This window comes from Elephas maximus, chromosome 2, assembly GCF_024166365.1.
Source record: "Elephas maximus indicus isolate mEleMax1 chromosome 2, mEleMax1 primary haplotype, whole genome shotgun sequence".
Classification (NCBI taxonomy): Eukaryota; Metazoa; Chordata; class Mammalia; order Proboscidea; family Elephantidae; genus Elephas; species Elephas maximus.
This window is the reverse complement of record NC_064820.1, coordinates 71,593,820-71,610,902: the sequence shown is the minus strand read 5'-3', so window position 1 is coordinate 71,610,902 and position 17,083 is coordinate 71,593,820. Positions and strand designations below refer to the sequence as shown.

The following is a 17,083-nucleotide window of genomic DNA, read 5'->3' as shown; positions in this document are numbered from 1 at the left end:
ATCCCACTGATCTGCTGCCTCAGGGGTTCTCTGTTGTGTTCCCTGTCAGGGCAGTTACCAGTTGTGGCCGGGCACCATGTAGTTCTTCTGGTCTCAGGATGATGTAGGTCTCTGGTTCATGTGGCCCTTTCTGTCTCTTGGGCTCTTAGTTATCGTGTGACCTTGGTGTTCTTCATTCTCCTTTGATCCAGGTGGGTTGAGACCAATTGATGCATCCTAGATGGCCGCTTCTTAGCATTTAAGACCCCAGACGCCACATTTCAAAGTGGGATGCAGAATGTTTTCATAATAGAGTTTATTATGCCAATTGACTTAGAAGTCCCCTTAAACCATGGTTCCCAAACCCCCGCCCTTGCTCTGCTGACCTTTGAAGCATTCAGTTTATCCCAGAAACTTCTTTGCTTTTGGTCCAGTCCAGTTGAGCTGACCTTCCATGTATTCAGTATTGTCCTTTCCTTCACCTAAAGCAGTTCTTATCTATTAATTAATCAGTAAAAAACCCTCTCCCACCCTCCCTCCCTCCCTCGTAACCACAAAAGTATATGTTCTTCTCAGTTTATACTATTTCTCAAGATCTTATAATAGTGGTCTTATACAATATTTGTCCTTTTGCCTCTGACTAATTTCACTCAGCATAATGCCTTCCAGGTTCCTCCATGTTATGAAATGTTTCACAGATTTGTCACTGTTCTTTATCGATGCGGAGTATTCCATTGTGTGAATATACCACAATTTATTTAACCATTCATCCGTTGATGGACACCTTGGTTGCTTCCAGCTTTTTGCTATTGTAAACAGAGCTGCAATAAACATGGGTGTGCATATATCTGTTTGTGTGAAGGCTCTTATTTCTCTAGGTTATATTCCGAGGAGAGGGATTTCTGGGTTGTATGGTAGTTCTATTTCTAACAGTTTAAGATAACGCCAGATAGATTTCCAAAGTGGTTGTACCATTTTACATTCCCACCAGCAGTGTATAAGAGTTCCAATCTCTCCGCAGCCTCTCCAACATTTATTATTTTGTGTTTTTTGGATTAATGCCAGCCTTGTGAAAAGACAGTCTTTTTAACAAATGGTGCTGGCATAACCAGATCTCCATCTGCAAAAAAAAAAGAAACAAGACCCATACCTCACTCCTTGCACAAAAATGAGCTCGAAATGGATCAAAGACCTAAATACAAAATCTAAAACGATAAAGATCATGGAAGAAAAAACAGGGACAATGCTTGGAACCCTAATACATGGCATAAACAGTATACAAAACATAACTAACGAAGCAGAAGAAAAACTAGACAACTGGGAGCTCCTAAAGATCAAACACCTATGCTCATCCAGAGACTTTACCAAAAGAGTAAAAAGATTACCTACAGACTGGGAAAACGTTTTTAGCTACGACATCTCCGATCAGTGCCTGATCTCTAAAATCTACCTGATACTGCAAAAACTCAACTACGAAAAGGCAAATAACCCAATTAAAAAACAGCCAAAAGGTATGAACAGACACTTCACTAAAGAAGACATGCAGGTAGCTAACAGATACATGAGGAAATGCTCGCTCACAATCATTAGCCATTAGAGAAATGCAAATCACAACTAAAATGAGATTCCATCTCACTCCAATAAGGCTGGCATTAATCCAAAAAATACAAAATTAATTTTGGTGAGATTGTGGAGGGAATGGAACACTTCTACACTGCTGGTGGGAATGTAAAATGGTACAACCACTTTCGAAATCGATTTGGCGCTCCTTTAAAAAGCTAGAAATAGAACTACCATGTTGTTGTTGTTGTTAGGTGCTGTCGAGTCGGCTCCGACTCATAGCGACCCTATGCACAACAGAACAAAACACTGCCCGGTCCTGCGCCATCCTTACAATCGTTGTTATGCTTGAGCTCACTGTTCTAGCCACTGTATCAATCCACCTCGTTGAGGGTCTTCCTCTTTTCCGCTGACCCTGTACTCTGCCAAGCATGATGTCCTTCTCCAGGGACTGATCCCTCCTGACAACATGTCCAAAGTATGTAAGAAGCAGTTTCGACATCCTTGCCTCTAAGGAGCATTCTGGCCTCACTTCTTCCAAGACAGATTTGTTCGTTCTTTTGGCAGTCCATGGTATATTCAATAGTCTTCACCAACGGCCCAATTCAAAAGTGTCAGCTCTTCTTCGGTTTTCCTTATTCATTGTCCAGCTTTCACATGCATATGAAGAGACTGAAAATACCATGGCTTGGGTCAGGCGCACCTTAGTCTTCAGGGTGACATCTTTGCTCTTCAACACTTTGAAGAGGTCCTTTGCAGCAGATTTACCCAATGCAATGCGTCTTTTGATTTCTTGACTGCTGCTTCCATGGCTGTTGATTGTGGATCCAAGTAAAAGGAAATCCTTGACAACTTCAATCTTTTCTCCTTTTATCATGATCTCGCTCACTGGTCCACTTGTGAAGGTTTTTGTTTTCTTTATGTTGAGGTGTAATCCACACTGAAGGCTGTGGTCTATGATCTTCATTAGTAAGTGCTTCAGGTCCTCTTCACTTTCAGCAACCAAGGTTGTGTCATATGCATAACGCAGGTTGTTAATGAGTCTTCCTCCAATTCTGATGCCCCATTCTTCTTCATATAGTCCAGCTTCTCGGATTATTCGTTCATCATATAGATTAAACAGGTATGGTGAAAGAATACAACCCTGATGCACACCTTTCCTGACTTTAAACCAATCAGTATCCCCTTGTTCTGTCCGGACAACTGCCTCTTGATCTATGTAAATGTTCCTCATGAGCACAACTAAGTGTTCTGGAATTCCCATTCTTCACATTGGTATCCATACTTTGTTATGATCCACACAGTCGAATGCCTTTGCGTAGTCAATAAAACACAGGTAAACATCCATCTGGTATTGTTTGCTTTCAGCCAGGATCCATCTGACATCAGCAATGATATCCCTGGTTCCACATCCTCTTCTGAAACCACCCTGAATTTCTGGCAGTTCCCTATCGATACACTGGTGCAGCCGCTTCTGAATGATCTTCAGCAAAATTTTGCTTGCGTTTGATATTAATGATATTGTTCTATAATTTCCACATTTGGTTGGATCACCTTTCTTGGGAATAGGCATAAATATGGATCTCTTCCTGTCAGTTGGCCAGGAAGCTGTCTTTCATATTTCCTGGCATAGATGAGTGAGCACCCCCAGTGCTGCATCTGTTTGTTGAAACTTCTCAATTGATATTCTGTCAGTTCCTGGAGCCTTGTTTTTCACCAATGCCTTCAGAGCAGCTTGGACTTCTTCCTTCAGTACCATTGGTTCCTGATCATGTGCCACCTCTTGAAATGGTTGAACATTGACTAATTCTTTTTGGGACAATGACTCCGTATATTCCTTCCATCTTCTTTTGATGCTTCCTGTGTCGTTTAATATTTTCCCCATGGAATCCTTCACTATTGCAACTCGAGGCTTGAATTTTTTCTTCAGTTCTTTCAGCTTGAGAAATGCCAAGCGTGTTCTTCCCATTTGGTTTTCCATCTCCAGCTCTTTGCACATGTCATTACAATACTTTGTCTTCTCGAGAGGCCCTTTGAAATCTTCTGTTCAGTTCTTTTACTTCATCAATTCTTCCTTTTGCTTTAGCTGCTCGATGCTCAAGAGCAAGTTTCAGAGTCTCCTCTGACATCCACCTTGGTCTTTTCTTTCTTTCCTGTCTTTCCTCTTGCTTTCCTCATGGATGATGTTCTTGATGTCATTCCACAACTCGTCTGGTCTTCAGTCACTAGTGTTCAATGCATCAAATCTGTTCTTCAGATGGTCTCTAAATTCAGGTGGGATATATTCAAGGTCATATTTTGGCTCTCCTGGACTTGCTCTGATTTTCTGCAGTTTCAGCTTGAACTTGCGTATGAGTAATTGATGGTCTGTTCCATAGTCGGCCCCGGCCTTGTTCTGACTGATAATATTGAGCTTTTCCATCGACTCAAAATGAGAAAAAACAGCTGCAAACATCCATTAATAATTGGAACCTGGAATGTACGAAGTATGAATCTAGGAAAATTGGAAATCGTCAGAAATGAAATGGAACGCAGAAACATCCATATCCTAGGCATTAGTGAGCTGAAATGGACTGGTATTGGCCATTTTGAATCAGACAATCATATAGTCTACTATGCTGGGAATGAGAACTCAAAGAGGAATGGTGTTGCATTCATCGTCAAAAAGAACGTTTCAAGATCTACCCTGAAGTACAACTCTGTCAGTGATAGGATAATATCCATACATCTACAAGGAAGAACAGTTAATACGATTATTATTCAAATTTACACACCAACCACTAGGGCTAAAGATGAAGAAATAGAAGATTTTACCAGCTGCTGCAGTCTGAAATTGATGGAACATGCAATCAAGATGCATTGATAATTACTGGTGATTGGAATGTGAAAGGTGGAAAAGAAGAAGAAGGATCAGTAGTTGGAAAATATGGCGTTGGTGATAGAAATGACGCCGGAGATCGAATGATAAAATTTTGCAAGACCAACGACTTCTTCATTGCAGATATCTTCTTTCACCAACATAAACACCGACTATACACGTGAACCTTGCCTGGTGGAACACACAGAAACCAATTTGACTACATCTGTGGAAAGAGACGATGGAAAAGAACTACCATACGATCCAGCAATCCTACTCCTTGGAACATAACCTAGAAAACTGAGAGCCTTAACATGAACAGATATATGCATATCCATGTTCACTGCAGCACTGTTTACAATAGCAAATAGATGGAAGCAACTAAGGTGTCCATCGACAGATGAATGGATAAATTATGGTATATTCACACAGTGGAATATTACACGTCAATAAAGAACAATGATGAATCCGTGAAACATTTCATAACATGGAGGAATCTGGAAGGCATTTTGCTGATTGATATTCGTCAATGATACAGGACAAATATTGTAAAGACCACTATTATAATAACTGGAGAAATAGTTTAAACAGAGAAGAAAAGATTCTTTGATGGTTATGGGAGGGAGGAGAGAGGGAGCAAAGGAGGGAGGGAAGAAGGGAGAGGAGTTTTCACTAATTAGATAATAGATAAGAATTATTTCAGGTGAAGGGAAAGACAATACACAATACAGGTGAGGTCAGCACAACTGGACTAAACTAAAAGCAAAGAAGTTTACTGAATAAACTGAATGCTTTGAAGGTCAGTGTGGCAGGGGAAGGGGATTGGGGACCATGGTTTCAGGGGACATCTAAGTTAACTGGAATAATAAAATCTATTAAGAAAACATTCTGCATCCCACTTTGAAGAGGTCTTAAACGCTAGCAAGCGGCCATCTAGGATGCATCAATGGGTCTCAACCCACCTGGACCAAAGGAGAATGAAGAACACCAAAAACACAAGGTAATTGTGAGCCCGAGAGACAGAAAGGGCCACATAAACCAAAGACTGCATCTGCCTGAGACCAGAAGAACTAGATGGTGCCTGGCTACAACTAATGACTGCCCTGAGAGGGCATGCAACGGAGAGCCCCTGAGGGAGCAGGAGAGCAGTGGGATGCAGACCCCAAATTCTCAAAAAGAGAGAAGACTTAATGGTCTGACTGAGGCTAGAAGGACCCTGGAGGTCATGGTCCCCAAGACAGGAGCCATTCCGAAAGCCAACTCTTCAGACAGGGATTGGACTGGACTATGGGATAGTAAATGATGCTGGTGAAGTGTGAGCTTCTTGGATCAAGTAGACACATGAGACTATGTGGGCATCTCCTGTCTGGAGGGGAGATGAATGACCAGAGGGCGTCAGAAGCTGGCCAAATGGATATGAAAATAGAAAGTGGAGGGAAGGAGTGTGTTGTCTCATTAGGGGAGCGCAATTAGGAGTATATAGCAAGGTGTATATAAATTTTTGTATGAGAGACTGACTTGATTTGTAAACTTTCACTTAAAGCACAATAAAAATTAAAAAAAAAATTATTACAGTAGATATGACATCTTCACCAAAAGCCCTGCCACTCTAGCTCTTTTAAAAGTCATCTCCTCAAACTTTGAACATTCCTAGATAAGAAGCTCTTTAAGTAACTGTGTTTTCTTCAGCAAATGATTTTGTACATTTGCCTTCTCTCAGAAGTCCAGCAAGTACATGAAGAAGGCCTGCCTATAAAGGGTCAACTGCTTAGATGATGTGACCATAATCAGCGCAGGGGAGAGAGTAACTGGAATAGCTCATGTTTGAAGCAAAAAAAGAAGGTTGAAAATCTTCTGAAAATTGATAGCTGATGATACATGAACTTCTGGCTTTAAGTTGGGAAGCAATAATTGGCAGAAAAATACATTAAATACTTTGCGATTCTGGACAATGTATGAACACAAGCTTATAGGACTGCTCAAGGGTTATGTGGCTTTTTTTAAATCATAAGAGAAAAAAAATTAAGCTCCTTCGCAGATTTCAAATTTCTATAAATTAACACTAATACTAGCAAAATATTGTAAAGTTCTCCAAATACTGTTATATTCATTATTTGATTCTGAAATTAGCAAACTGTCAGGTAGATAAGGCAGATATTGTGGTCTCTATTTTACAAATGATGAAACTGAGACATACGAGGCTAACTGACTTATTCAAGGTCACATGCGCAATAAGTGGTGAAGCAGGAACAGAATTTTCCTAAGTCAGAGCTTTTTCCATCGCCCACCACAGATTAATTATTAATTATGATGATTAATGCAGTTCCAAGAATTCTAATTGCTCCAAAAAGTTTCCACATCATATGCCTATAATACACTTAAAGCTTTCCAACAGAAGAGGCCAATTCTAGGTATACCCAAATAGTATGAAAAAAACAAAAACCTGACAGATCGACATTACTATACGAAAGGATTTAGAATATATAATTTGAGACCTCATTACCATCTTGCAATACTGCTTTCCATATGGATCAAAATCCACTGTTGTCAAGCCAATTCCAACTTATAGTAACCCTACAGGACAGAGTAGACGTGCCCCATAAGGTGTCCATGGCTGTAAATCTTTATAGAAGCAGACTGCCACATCTTTCTCCCATGAAGCAGCTGGTGGGTTTAAATTGCTGACTTTTCAGTTAACAGCCAAACACTTAACCACTGCACCACCAGGGCTCCTTTCCATAAAGATAAAAACAAAAACAAAAACACTGCCATCAAGTTGATTCCAACTCATTGTGACCCCATAGGGTTTCCAAGGCTGTAAATCTCTACGGAAGCAGAATGCTACATCTTTCTCCCACTGAGCCACTGGTGGTTTTGAACCATCAACCTTTCAGTTAGCAGCCGATCGCTTTAACCACTGTGCCACCAGGGCTCCTTTCCATAGGATAATACTGTATAATATATGGTAATACCAGGCAATGTACATTTTAATGACTGTTAGGATGACAAGAGAATTGTTTAATCAGAAACAGGGAGCTAAGGTTACATAGTCACTGGAGATGTTATTAATCAACTTCAGGAACAAACACCCGAAGGTAACCAGTACACACTGACCAAGGGCAGGCTCAGAATTCCAACTGACCTTGAAGCCTCTGAATTTTTAAAATCGAGGCAGGTCAAATAAATAATAAGGTGCTGGGCTGAAGTTTAACAGGGAAGATCAAGCAGCAGTAGGGTTAGAAGGAAAACAAATTACAGAAGAGAAACAGATTGAGAAGAACAAGAGAAACAATGATTGTGAGGATGGCTCAGGACTGGGCAGTGTTTTACTCTGTTGTCTGTGAGTCAGAACTGACTCGCTGGCACCTAACAACCAAAAACAAGATAAAGAGAAGCACGTGGGAAGGGAAAAGCTCAGCTAAAAAGGCTAAGCAGAGTCAGTATACAGGAGAGACAAGAGTTGGACAAAAGCAGAGAATCATCACCAAGGCTCAGTTAAAGTAAGGACTCACAGGTAACAATCTCCTCTCCTTACCAACCCATTGCCATCCAGTCGATTCCATCTCATAGCAACAGAGCAGAACTGCCTATAGGGTTTCCAAGGCTGTAATCTTTACGGAAGCAGGCTGCCACATCTTTCCCCCATGGAGCAGCTGGAGAGTTCGCTGGCCTTTCAGTTAACAGCCAAGCGCTTTAACCACTGCACCATCAGGGCTCCTTCTTCTCTCCTTGGGACTAGAGAAATTCTAATTAGGGTACTATACAGCTTGGACCTGGCCCTGGTCTCTCTCTTCTAAGTGCTCACATTTCAGAGGAGATCTAAGAGAAAATGAAAAGCAACATGAGATCAGATAGCCAGAAGAAAAGAATCCTAAGTCGCAATTAAGAGTGTTCACAAATATGAAGGATTTTTATGAAGATGAAAGTAACCAACTGTCTTCATTTTCACTAAACTTAACTGCAAAAAGAGAAGAACAGTTACCGACACTTAAGACACTGTTACTAAGATACCCTCAGATCCTCCTTTAAAATTTCTTTTCCAAGAACAGGATAAACGTTGAAAGGCCTAAAAGAGGCCCTTTTTTGGTTCTATTCTGATGCGGCGAGATTAAGGACATAAATTTAAATTTAGGGCCTTTAAACAAAATTTTACAAAATACTTCTCTTCAATTAACTGCATTTCTGGTCCCCATATGCTATAAGGTTATAATAGGAAGGCCCTCACTGGATCTGTATTGCTGGCCTTAGTGACCAGTTGTGGTCCAAAGAAGGTCCTTCCCCCACCTCTTCCACAGCCTAAGTAAGAGTCAAGAGTCAACCTAAGTTCTCAGACCCTGAAATCACTGAACCTAGAACTGAAATAACTTTCCTATAAACTAATCCTATATAATATCGCAATCATTCTGTCCTAGTTGTCTCATTCCAAAAGTATTAGAAAAGATATCACTTTACTCACCAGCATCAAAGAGATTCTGTGGAAAGACTGGTGCTTTCCTTGTCAGAGGAAATAGAATAAGAGGTATAAAGACACAGAAACTCCTTTTCATCCTTACCCTCTTGGCGCAGCACAGGGTTCCAGCCATTCCTGCTGGTTCAACCTTTAATGAATTCAACCCTACAGAATGGCAATGGTAAGAATTAGACAGTGAGGCTCAGTTCATCCAAACTAAGTCGGAAACCATGAACAGAATCAGACCCAGACAGCACTTCAGGAAGTACGAATGCCAGAACATTCCTAAGGTTACTTCATACCCACTTGAGTGGGCGTGTCAAAGCTGCAGGCACTCTTACTGTTGTGCCCAGTATAACCAATGAAGTACAGCAGCACTGGAAAATAGGTCATCTACTTTGGTCTACTTGGCATAGATGTGATCTAAGGCAGAGGCACCTGAAGCTAGAGGTAAGTGTGCTTAAAAAAAAAAAATCTAAAAGCTAGAATGACCACAGACGGGTAACAGGTCATGCCACATCAACAACCAAGCCAAGGCAAAGGTTTACCCAACAGTGAAAACGTTTGACAATTCTCATGTATGTAAGATTTGGACATGGGGATAGTCTAATTATGCATGCAGTATAATCACAAGCTACTGCTTTGTGCCACACCCACACACCTGGAAAACCACTGCATCGACTTCAAGCATGACAGAAAACATCCACTGAACTGAAACCAATGTCTTTTTTAAAGTCAACACCATCCTTTAAAAAAAGACGGTGGTGAGAAATAAGTAACTAGAAAACCAAACAACTACAGGTAGGTAGCTTACCACCGTAAACCAAAAACCAGTTGCCAACGAGTCAATTCCGATTCACAGCGACCCTGTAGGATAGGGTAGAACTGTCCCATAGAGTTTCCAAGGAGCACCTGGTGAATCTGAACTGCCAACCCCTTGGTTAGCTGCCGTAGCACTTAACCGCTACGCCACCAGGGTTTCCATCTTTTCACCAGTTCACTAAAAACATAAACAACTTTTTTTAAAGAAAGAACATTCTTTGCCCACTTGACTTTCAGTCTTACAAATGGCAACCAATTCAAAACCCTTAGAAATAGAAGAAAAAGTTGAACTAAATAAGGCTAAGATATAATGGCTATACTTCTGAACTTTAATTTTGTATAAATGCCTTCCATGTACCAAAAAAAAGAAAAAACAGTTGCCATCAAGTCGATTCTGACTCATGGCGACCTCATGGGTGTCACAGTAGAATTGTGCTCCACAGGGTTTGTAATGGCTGATTATCTGGACGTAGATTGCCAGGCCTTTCTTCTGAGGTACCTCTGGGTGGACTCGAACCTCCAACCTTTCAGTTAGCAGTGCATTAACCATTTGCACCTTCCCGGGGCTCCTGAGATTATGCCCTTCTTATCTCTCACAAGTGCTCAGGATGGCCTCTGAGTAGCTGGTGCAGATTAACTACTGACAGCTGCTGGCTCTCTGCAGCATTTCTAAATCATCAAGAAAATGCCCCTGCTTCATAACGTTTTCTCCCATTCTTCTACTCTAAACCCTCACAAATTATTGGCCCTTACTCTTTCCAGGAACATGGAGATGAAAATGAAAATCCCTTCTGCTTATAACCAACACAGCTATTGTCACATTTCATATGCGTGACTAATTAGACATGTGACTGGCAACTAGCCCTTTAGGCAATTTTTCAACCCTGACTTTTAGCCTAATATGTACGTATAAAACCTATACACGCACCTACACCCACATTCACAGGCATAGATATAAATATTCAAATTCCTTTCCAAGCAATTTATGCACCTGATTTCCAAACACATTTAATTGTTGCTCTGAATGAAATTTCTACTTAATTGGTAACCACATGTGAATTATTAACTAGTGCTCTTTGAGAATGTAACTGAGAAAGAAAAAAAGCTCCTGGTATAGCTGAGAGATAAGAAACTAATCCGTTTTCCTCCTGTGGTTGTACAGCCGACTCCCTCCCTTTCCTCCAGTTTCACTGTCAGCCTTCCACTGTTGCTGGCAGCATGGCTGGATGGCCATGCGGGGAGACTGCCACCTGGACCTCCGCCCTAGTTGGACACAAAGATGTTGAAACAGGCTTTGCAGAGCAAGCCCTGCTTTGGCTTCCATCAGAAGTGTGTAACAGAAGCCAGCTGCCTTCCTTAAATATCCATTCCCCCCATTCTGCCTTTTAAAACTGGCTGCCACATTAGTACTAAAAGGAGCAAATCTAAGAGTGTGGGGTGAAAAATAAGTAAGAGTCATGTGCTCCAAATACGGTGATGCTTAAGCAACAAGAGTTGCCTTCCCAGCACAAACCTTGACCTACCTCCACTCCTATTTTTCTTTCATCACAAATAGTATGGTTGGGTGCCAGGTAAATTTGAATACCAGTTTCTACAACTATGTCAGCCCACCACACAGTGCCATGGGGAACACAGCAATTTAATCTTGGCCCACTGGTTATCTTGGAGCTAGGAAAGGAAACTGGAAGATGTGTCCCAGGGGTCCAGCTTGCCCTCCCAGTCCCAGAAACCGTCAGGGAAAATACAACCATTAATGATCCCCCTGGGCAAGCCATCTTCAGAATCTGGAATACAGTTTTTAGGTGTGACCCAAGACCTGGGAAATCTGCTCCAAAGGTGCCAGAGTGCCAACTAAGTCACCTTTTGGAACCTTCTTTCTCCATCAGTAATGGTACACCATCAGTCCTGATCCTAGCTGAAAGGCTTGAAGCCCAGTCAACTAAGATAGTACGTGATAGTACACATAAGAACAGCAGTGTGAACATAGTATCAGGCCAGTCGCTAAACACTAGGTTAATGTGGGAACTACTGCTCATGTACCTTTTATATACAAGCAGTCATCAGACAGGAAAAAGCATAAAACGTTCCAAAGAACTAAAGTAATGGCCAAAGGAAATAAATTGTAAATGGGCATCCACAAGTTATTCTTCTCATGATGGTATTCTTGCTTCAACCTAAATGATGCCAGAAGGCTAACTTCCGTATCTAGATTTAGGGGCAATTTGTTACTGCTAGCTGCTGTGGAGTAGGCCCCTCCTTTCACGGTGACCACACGAACAACGGAACTAAGTGTTGCCCAGTCCTGCATCATCCCATAATGAGTTGTGGATCTGACTGTTGTACTTCAAAGGATTTTCACTGGCTGAATTTCAGAAGTAGATCACCAGGCCTTTCTTCTTGTTCTTCTTTGTCTGGAAGGTACACATCATAGCAATATGCAAACCACCACTGATGGTGCTGGCTTTACATAAGGCGCAATAGTTGGAAACTATGGCAGTGGTGATAGAAAGGATCCCAGAGATGGCATGACAGAATTTTGCAAGACCAGTGACTTCTTTGTTGCAAATATCTTTTTTCAACAACATAAACGACAACTATACACATGGACCTCGCCAGATGGAATACACAGGAATCGAATCGACTACATCTGCAGAAAGGAATGACGGAAAGCTCAACATCATCAGTCAGAACAAGGCCGGGGCCAACTGTAGAACAGACCATCAATTGCTCATATGCAAGTTCAAGACGAAGTTGAAGGAAATTAAAGTCCATGAGAGCTAAACTATGACCTTCAGTATATCCCACTTGAATTTAGAGACCATCTCAAGAATAGATCTGACGCAATGAACACTAACGACCAAAGAGCAGAGGAGTTGTGGAATGACATCAAGGACATCATACATGAAGAAAGCGATAGGTCATTAAAAAGACAGGAAAAAAAGAAACGACTAAAATGAATGCCAGAAGAGACTCTGAAACTTGTTCTTGATTATTGAGTAGCTGAAGCGAAAAGTAAGAAATGATGAAGTAAAAGAGCTGAACAGAAAGTTTCAAAGGGTGGCTTGAGAAGACAAAGTAAAGTATTATAATGAAATGTGCAAAGATGTGGAAATGGAAAACCAAAAGGGAAGGACACACTTGGCATTTCTCAAGCTGAAAGAACTGAAGAAAAAATTCAAGCCTCGAGTTGCAATATTGAAGGATTCTACAGGGAAAATCTTAAACGATCCAGAAAGCATCAAAAGAAGATGGAAGGAATACACGGAGTCACTGTACCAAAAAGAACTGGTCGACATTCAACCATTTCAGGAGATAGCACATGATCAAAAACAGATGGTCCTGCAGGAAGAGGTCCAAGCTGCACCGAAAGCATTGGCATAAAACAAGGCTCCAGGAATTGATGGAATACCAATTGAGATGTTTCAACCAACAGATGCAACACAGGAAGTACTTACTCATCTACCTGGCCAACCAACTGGAAGAGACCCATATTTGTAGTCATTCCAAAGAAAGGCAACCCAGCAGAAAGCGGAATTATCGAACGATATCATTTTTTTTTTCATTAATACCACATGCAAGTAAAATTTTGTTAAAGATCACTCAAAAGTGGTTGCAGCAGTACATCCATAGGGAACTGCCAAAAATTCAAGCCAGATTCAGAAGACGATGTGATACAAGGAGTATCATTGCTGCTATCAGATGGATCATGGCTGAAAGCAAGAATACCAGAAAGATGTACACCTGTGTTTTACTGACTATGCAAAGGTATTCGACTGTGTGGTTCATAACAAGTAATGAGTAATGTTGTGAAGAATGGGAATTCCAGAACACTTAATTGTGCTCATGAGGAACCTGTACTTAGACCAAGAGGCAATCATTTGAACAGAACAAGGGGATACTGTGTGGTTTAAAGTCAAGAAAGGTATGCGTCAGGGTTGTGTTCATGCACCACACTTATTCAATCTGTATGCTGAGCAAATAATCCGAGAAGCTGGGCTATATGAAGAAGAACACTGCATCAGGACTGGAGGAAGACTCAACCTACCTTATGCAAATGACACAACCTTGCCTGCTAAAAATGAAGAAGACTTGAAGCACTTACTGATGAAGATCAAAGATCACAGCCTTCAGTATGGATTACAACTCAACATAAAGGAAAACAAAATGCTCACAACTGGACCAATAAGCAACATCATGATAAACACAAAAAAGATGAAGTTGTCAAAGACTTCATTTTACTTGGATCCACTATCAACACCCATGCAAGCAGCAGTCAAGAAATTGAAAGATGCATTGCATTAGGCAAATGTGCTGCAAAAGATCTCTTTTAAACATTAAAAAGCAAAGATGTCACTTTAAGGACTAACGTGCGCCTCACCAAAGCCACGTGTTTTCAATCACCTCATATACATGTGAAAGCTGGACAATGAATAAGGAAGAACAAAGAAGAATTAATGCCTTTGAATTGTGGTGTTGGCCATGGATTGCCAGAAAAAACAAATCTGTCTTGGAAGAAGTACTGCCAGAGTACTCCTTAGAAGCGAGGATGGCGAGACTTCGTCTCACATGCTTTGGACGTGTTACCAGGAGGGACCAGTCCCTGGAGAAGGACATCCTACTTCATAGAGTAGAGGGTCAGTGAAAAAGAGGTAGACTCTCAAGGAGATGGACTGACACAGTGGCTGCAACAAGGGGCTCAAGCATAACGATTATGAGGATGGTTCAGGATCCAGCAGTGTTTCGTTCTGTTGTACATAGGGTGGATATGAGTCAGAATTGACTCAATGGCACCTAACAACAACATGGCTAAATGCTTTCATGCACCACCTAACAATTCTAAGAGATAGTCCCTACTATTGCCCTGTTTGCCAGTTATTAAGCTAGTCAAATGGTAGGTCTGTCATTCAAACCAGGTCTGACTCCAGAGCCCTAACTAAACCAGACCTTCCTTTATTTTTAGCTAATCTCTTGGTGCCATTCACTGCTATCAGCACTGACATAATATCTTTCATGTGTGAAAACATTTAAAGTCTAGGTGATTCCTCACATTCTCCTTTGGAAACTCACAAGTATATGAAGTCACTTACACTGTAACTGGGATTAATGAAAACACTGATGAAATTAACCTTGGTGCCACCACCATTAGACACTGAACACTGAAGGCCCAGCATGTCCTGAGACATTATAACCCTTCTCTGAGGCGAGGTCCATCCACAAGTGCTCCTGGGCCCCAACCTAAGGGGCAGCCTTATAACTTGTGTCCATGCAGAAGTTTCACCACAGTGGCTGGCAGCATGACTGTCCAACACAGGTGCCTTCACACAGGTCAGAGAACAGGGATGTTTATGACCTGAAATAAAGCCTGGACACCTGTCTACACATTGAAGCATTCAAAAAACATGTGCATGCAAACACGCACACACACTCATATATAACACACACACAAAGACTGTCCAGTGCTGCCTAAACCTGAATAACTAGTCATCTTAACTAATGCTCCAGTCATCGTCACCCATCCCCTGAAAAGATCATAAACTAGAGAGTTGGTGCTAGTAAAGCTATTTGGGGCAGGAAGGAGTGCTGGAGAAAGGAGAGATATGCGGGAAAGTCACAGCAATTGGAAAAAAGGTTCTTGGGGCTGCTGTTTAATGAAGAGGCAGTTTGAGACAACAGAGAAGATGGCAGAGTTACAGGAGGGTCAGCACTAACTAACTGCGCTATGGCCACCACAGCTCAGCTCCGAGAAGCCCAGATTTTCCCTGTAATTCCAATTTGTCAGCCAAGCTGTGTCCTTGGTATGAGAAGCACAGATATAAAGCAATGAGGGTCAAGGAAGCACGTTCAGGATTAAGCCTGTGGTTGAACGAGGGCAGAGCCAAAGTTAAATTCTGAGTTCTGTCAGCGGTTTTTAAACATCAGCCTAGTGGTTGAGTCACGTGGGAGGCTTGTTTCAAAGGAATATCGCTGAGTCCCACCCCTCTTGAATGCTGATTCAGAAATTCTGGAGTGAGTACCAGGAGTCTGCATTTTCAACAAGCCCAAGGTGATCTATGTGATGCAGGTGGCTTGGGCCACAGTGGACCAAACACTGACTTAAGTCACAAGTACCTGGCAGCTTGGAAAGCAATTCTAGACTCAGAGTTGGGAGACCGGGATTCAAGTCTTGATTCTATTGCTTAGACATGACAGGTCTCGGGGAGAGTTATTTAAACTCTTTGGGTCTGTTTCTTAGTACTGAAAAAGATCTCTAAGAGCCCCTTCTACCTCTGAAATACTCTCACTGCGAAAAGTGCTTTTGGTAATAAACCTCATACCCTAGTATATTTTTGCTTCATGAATTCTCAGTTTGCACCTTTGGTATGCACATGTATGGGCCTAGGTATGAGAAGTAAAATAAAGTTGGATTTGAGAGCAATATCAAGCTGGTAGGGAGTCCCTGGGTGGTGCAAATGGTTAATGCGCTCTGCTGCTCACCAAAAAGCTGGCGGTTCAAGTCCACTGAGATACCTCAGAAGAAAGGTGTGGCAATAGGCTTCCAAACAGTCAGCCACTGAAAAACTATGGAGCACAGTTCTACCATGACACACACGGCGTTGCTCTGAGTCAAAATCAACTTGACAGCAACTGGATTATCACGTTGGTGGAAGAAAGGCCTGTTGATCTACTTCGGAAAAATCGGCCAGTGAAAACCCTATGGATCACAACAGTCCAACCCCACTGTGCATGGGATGACCATGAGTCAGGAGCCAACAAGACAGCAACCAACAACAGCAACAATATTACGTTGGTGATGCCTCATGGACTCAAGTACACACTCTGCCCTGGTCACCCTGCAGTCAAAGGCATGTGGCACAGTGACTGGGAGGTCAGAGGCACATGGTGCCTCACAGAAGGGCACCAACAACGGACTCAGGTGGCAGGGAGGCCTGTGCCCTTGTCCTCCTCAGACTGAACTGCCACTGTCATAGGCACTTGCTTCCAGTCAAGGTGACTCCTCTAGAGAAGGCTCCTGAAAGATCTTCCGAGTGCGAAGAACTTTTATCAGAACCACCAGGACAGGTGGATGTAGTCTGGATTTTTCTACTTCACGTTTACCTTTGGGGGTGACACCACAAAGAAGGAAAACCTTTCTCACACTTCCACATAAGCTTAACAGCACAAAGAGCTTTATTTTATTTTCTAGAAGTATAGCACTTCTTCGCTGTTCTCTGTGAAATCACAGCTTGTTTGTTCAGTAAATAAAGCAACTGAATTAATAGGGGATTTAAAGAAGCTAAAGGGGAAAGGCCTTGCCCTAAAATAAGATCTGTGGTTAGCACCGACTCTCAGTGAGAGGTTGAATTGACATTCTCATTCCCTCTTTAATTATTAAGGGAGAGGGCTCTGACAGCAGGCGCAGAGGGGACTGTCAATGA

General features: G+C 41.9%; 1 protein-coding gene across 7 annotated transcripts in view; it reads right to left on the bottom strand.

Moving 5' to 3' along the window:
* Positions 1-17,083, bottom strand: part of MAST4 (microtubule associated serine/threonine kinase family member 4) — a 721,413-nt gene that overhangs the window by 609,466 nt on the left and 94,864 nt on the right. Inside the window, exon 1 of one of the 7 annotated variants that reach the window (XM_049864816.1) lies at positions 8,950-9,923. The exons of 5 other annotated variants lie outside the window; for them this stretch is intronic. In XM_049864816.1, coding sequence (XP_049720773.1) covers positions 8,950-8,979 — 30 coding nt within the window. In that variant the 5' untranslated portion in view covers positions 8,980-9,923. Of the gene's footprint in view, positions 1-7,931; positions 8,212-8,949; positions 9,924-17,083 lie in introns of those variants that run through there. One more of the 7 variants, XM_049864806.1, reaches the window with a different exon arrangement.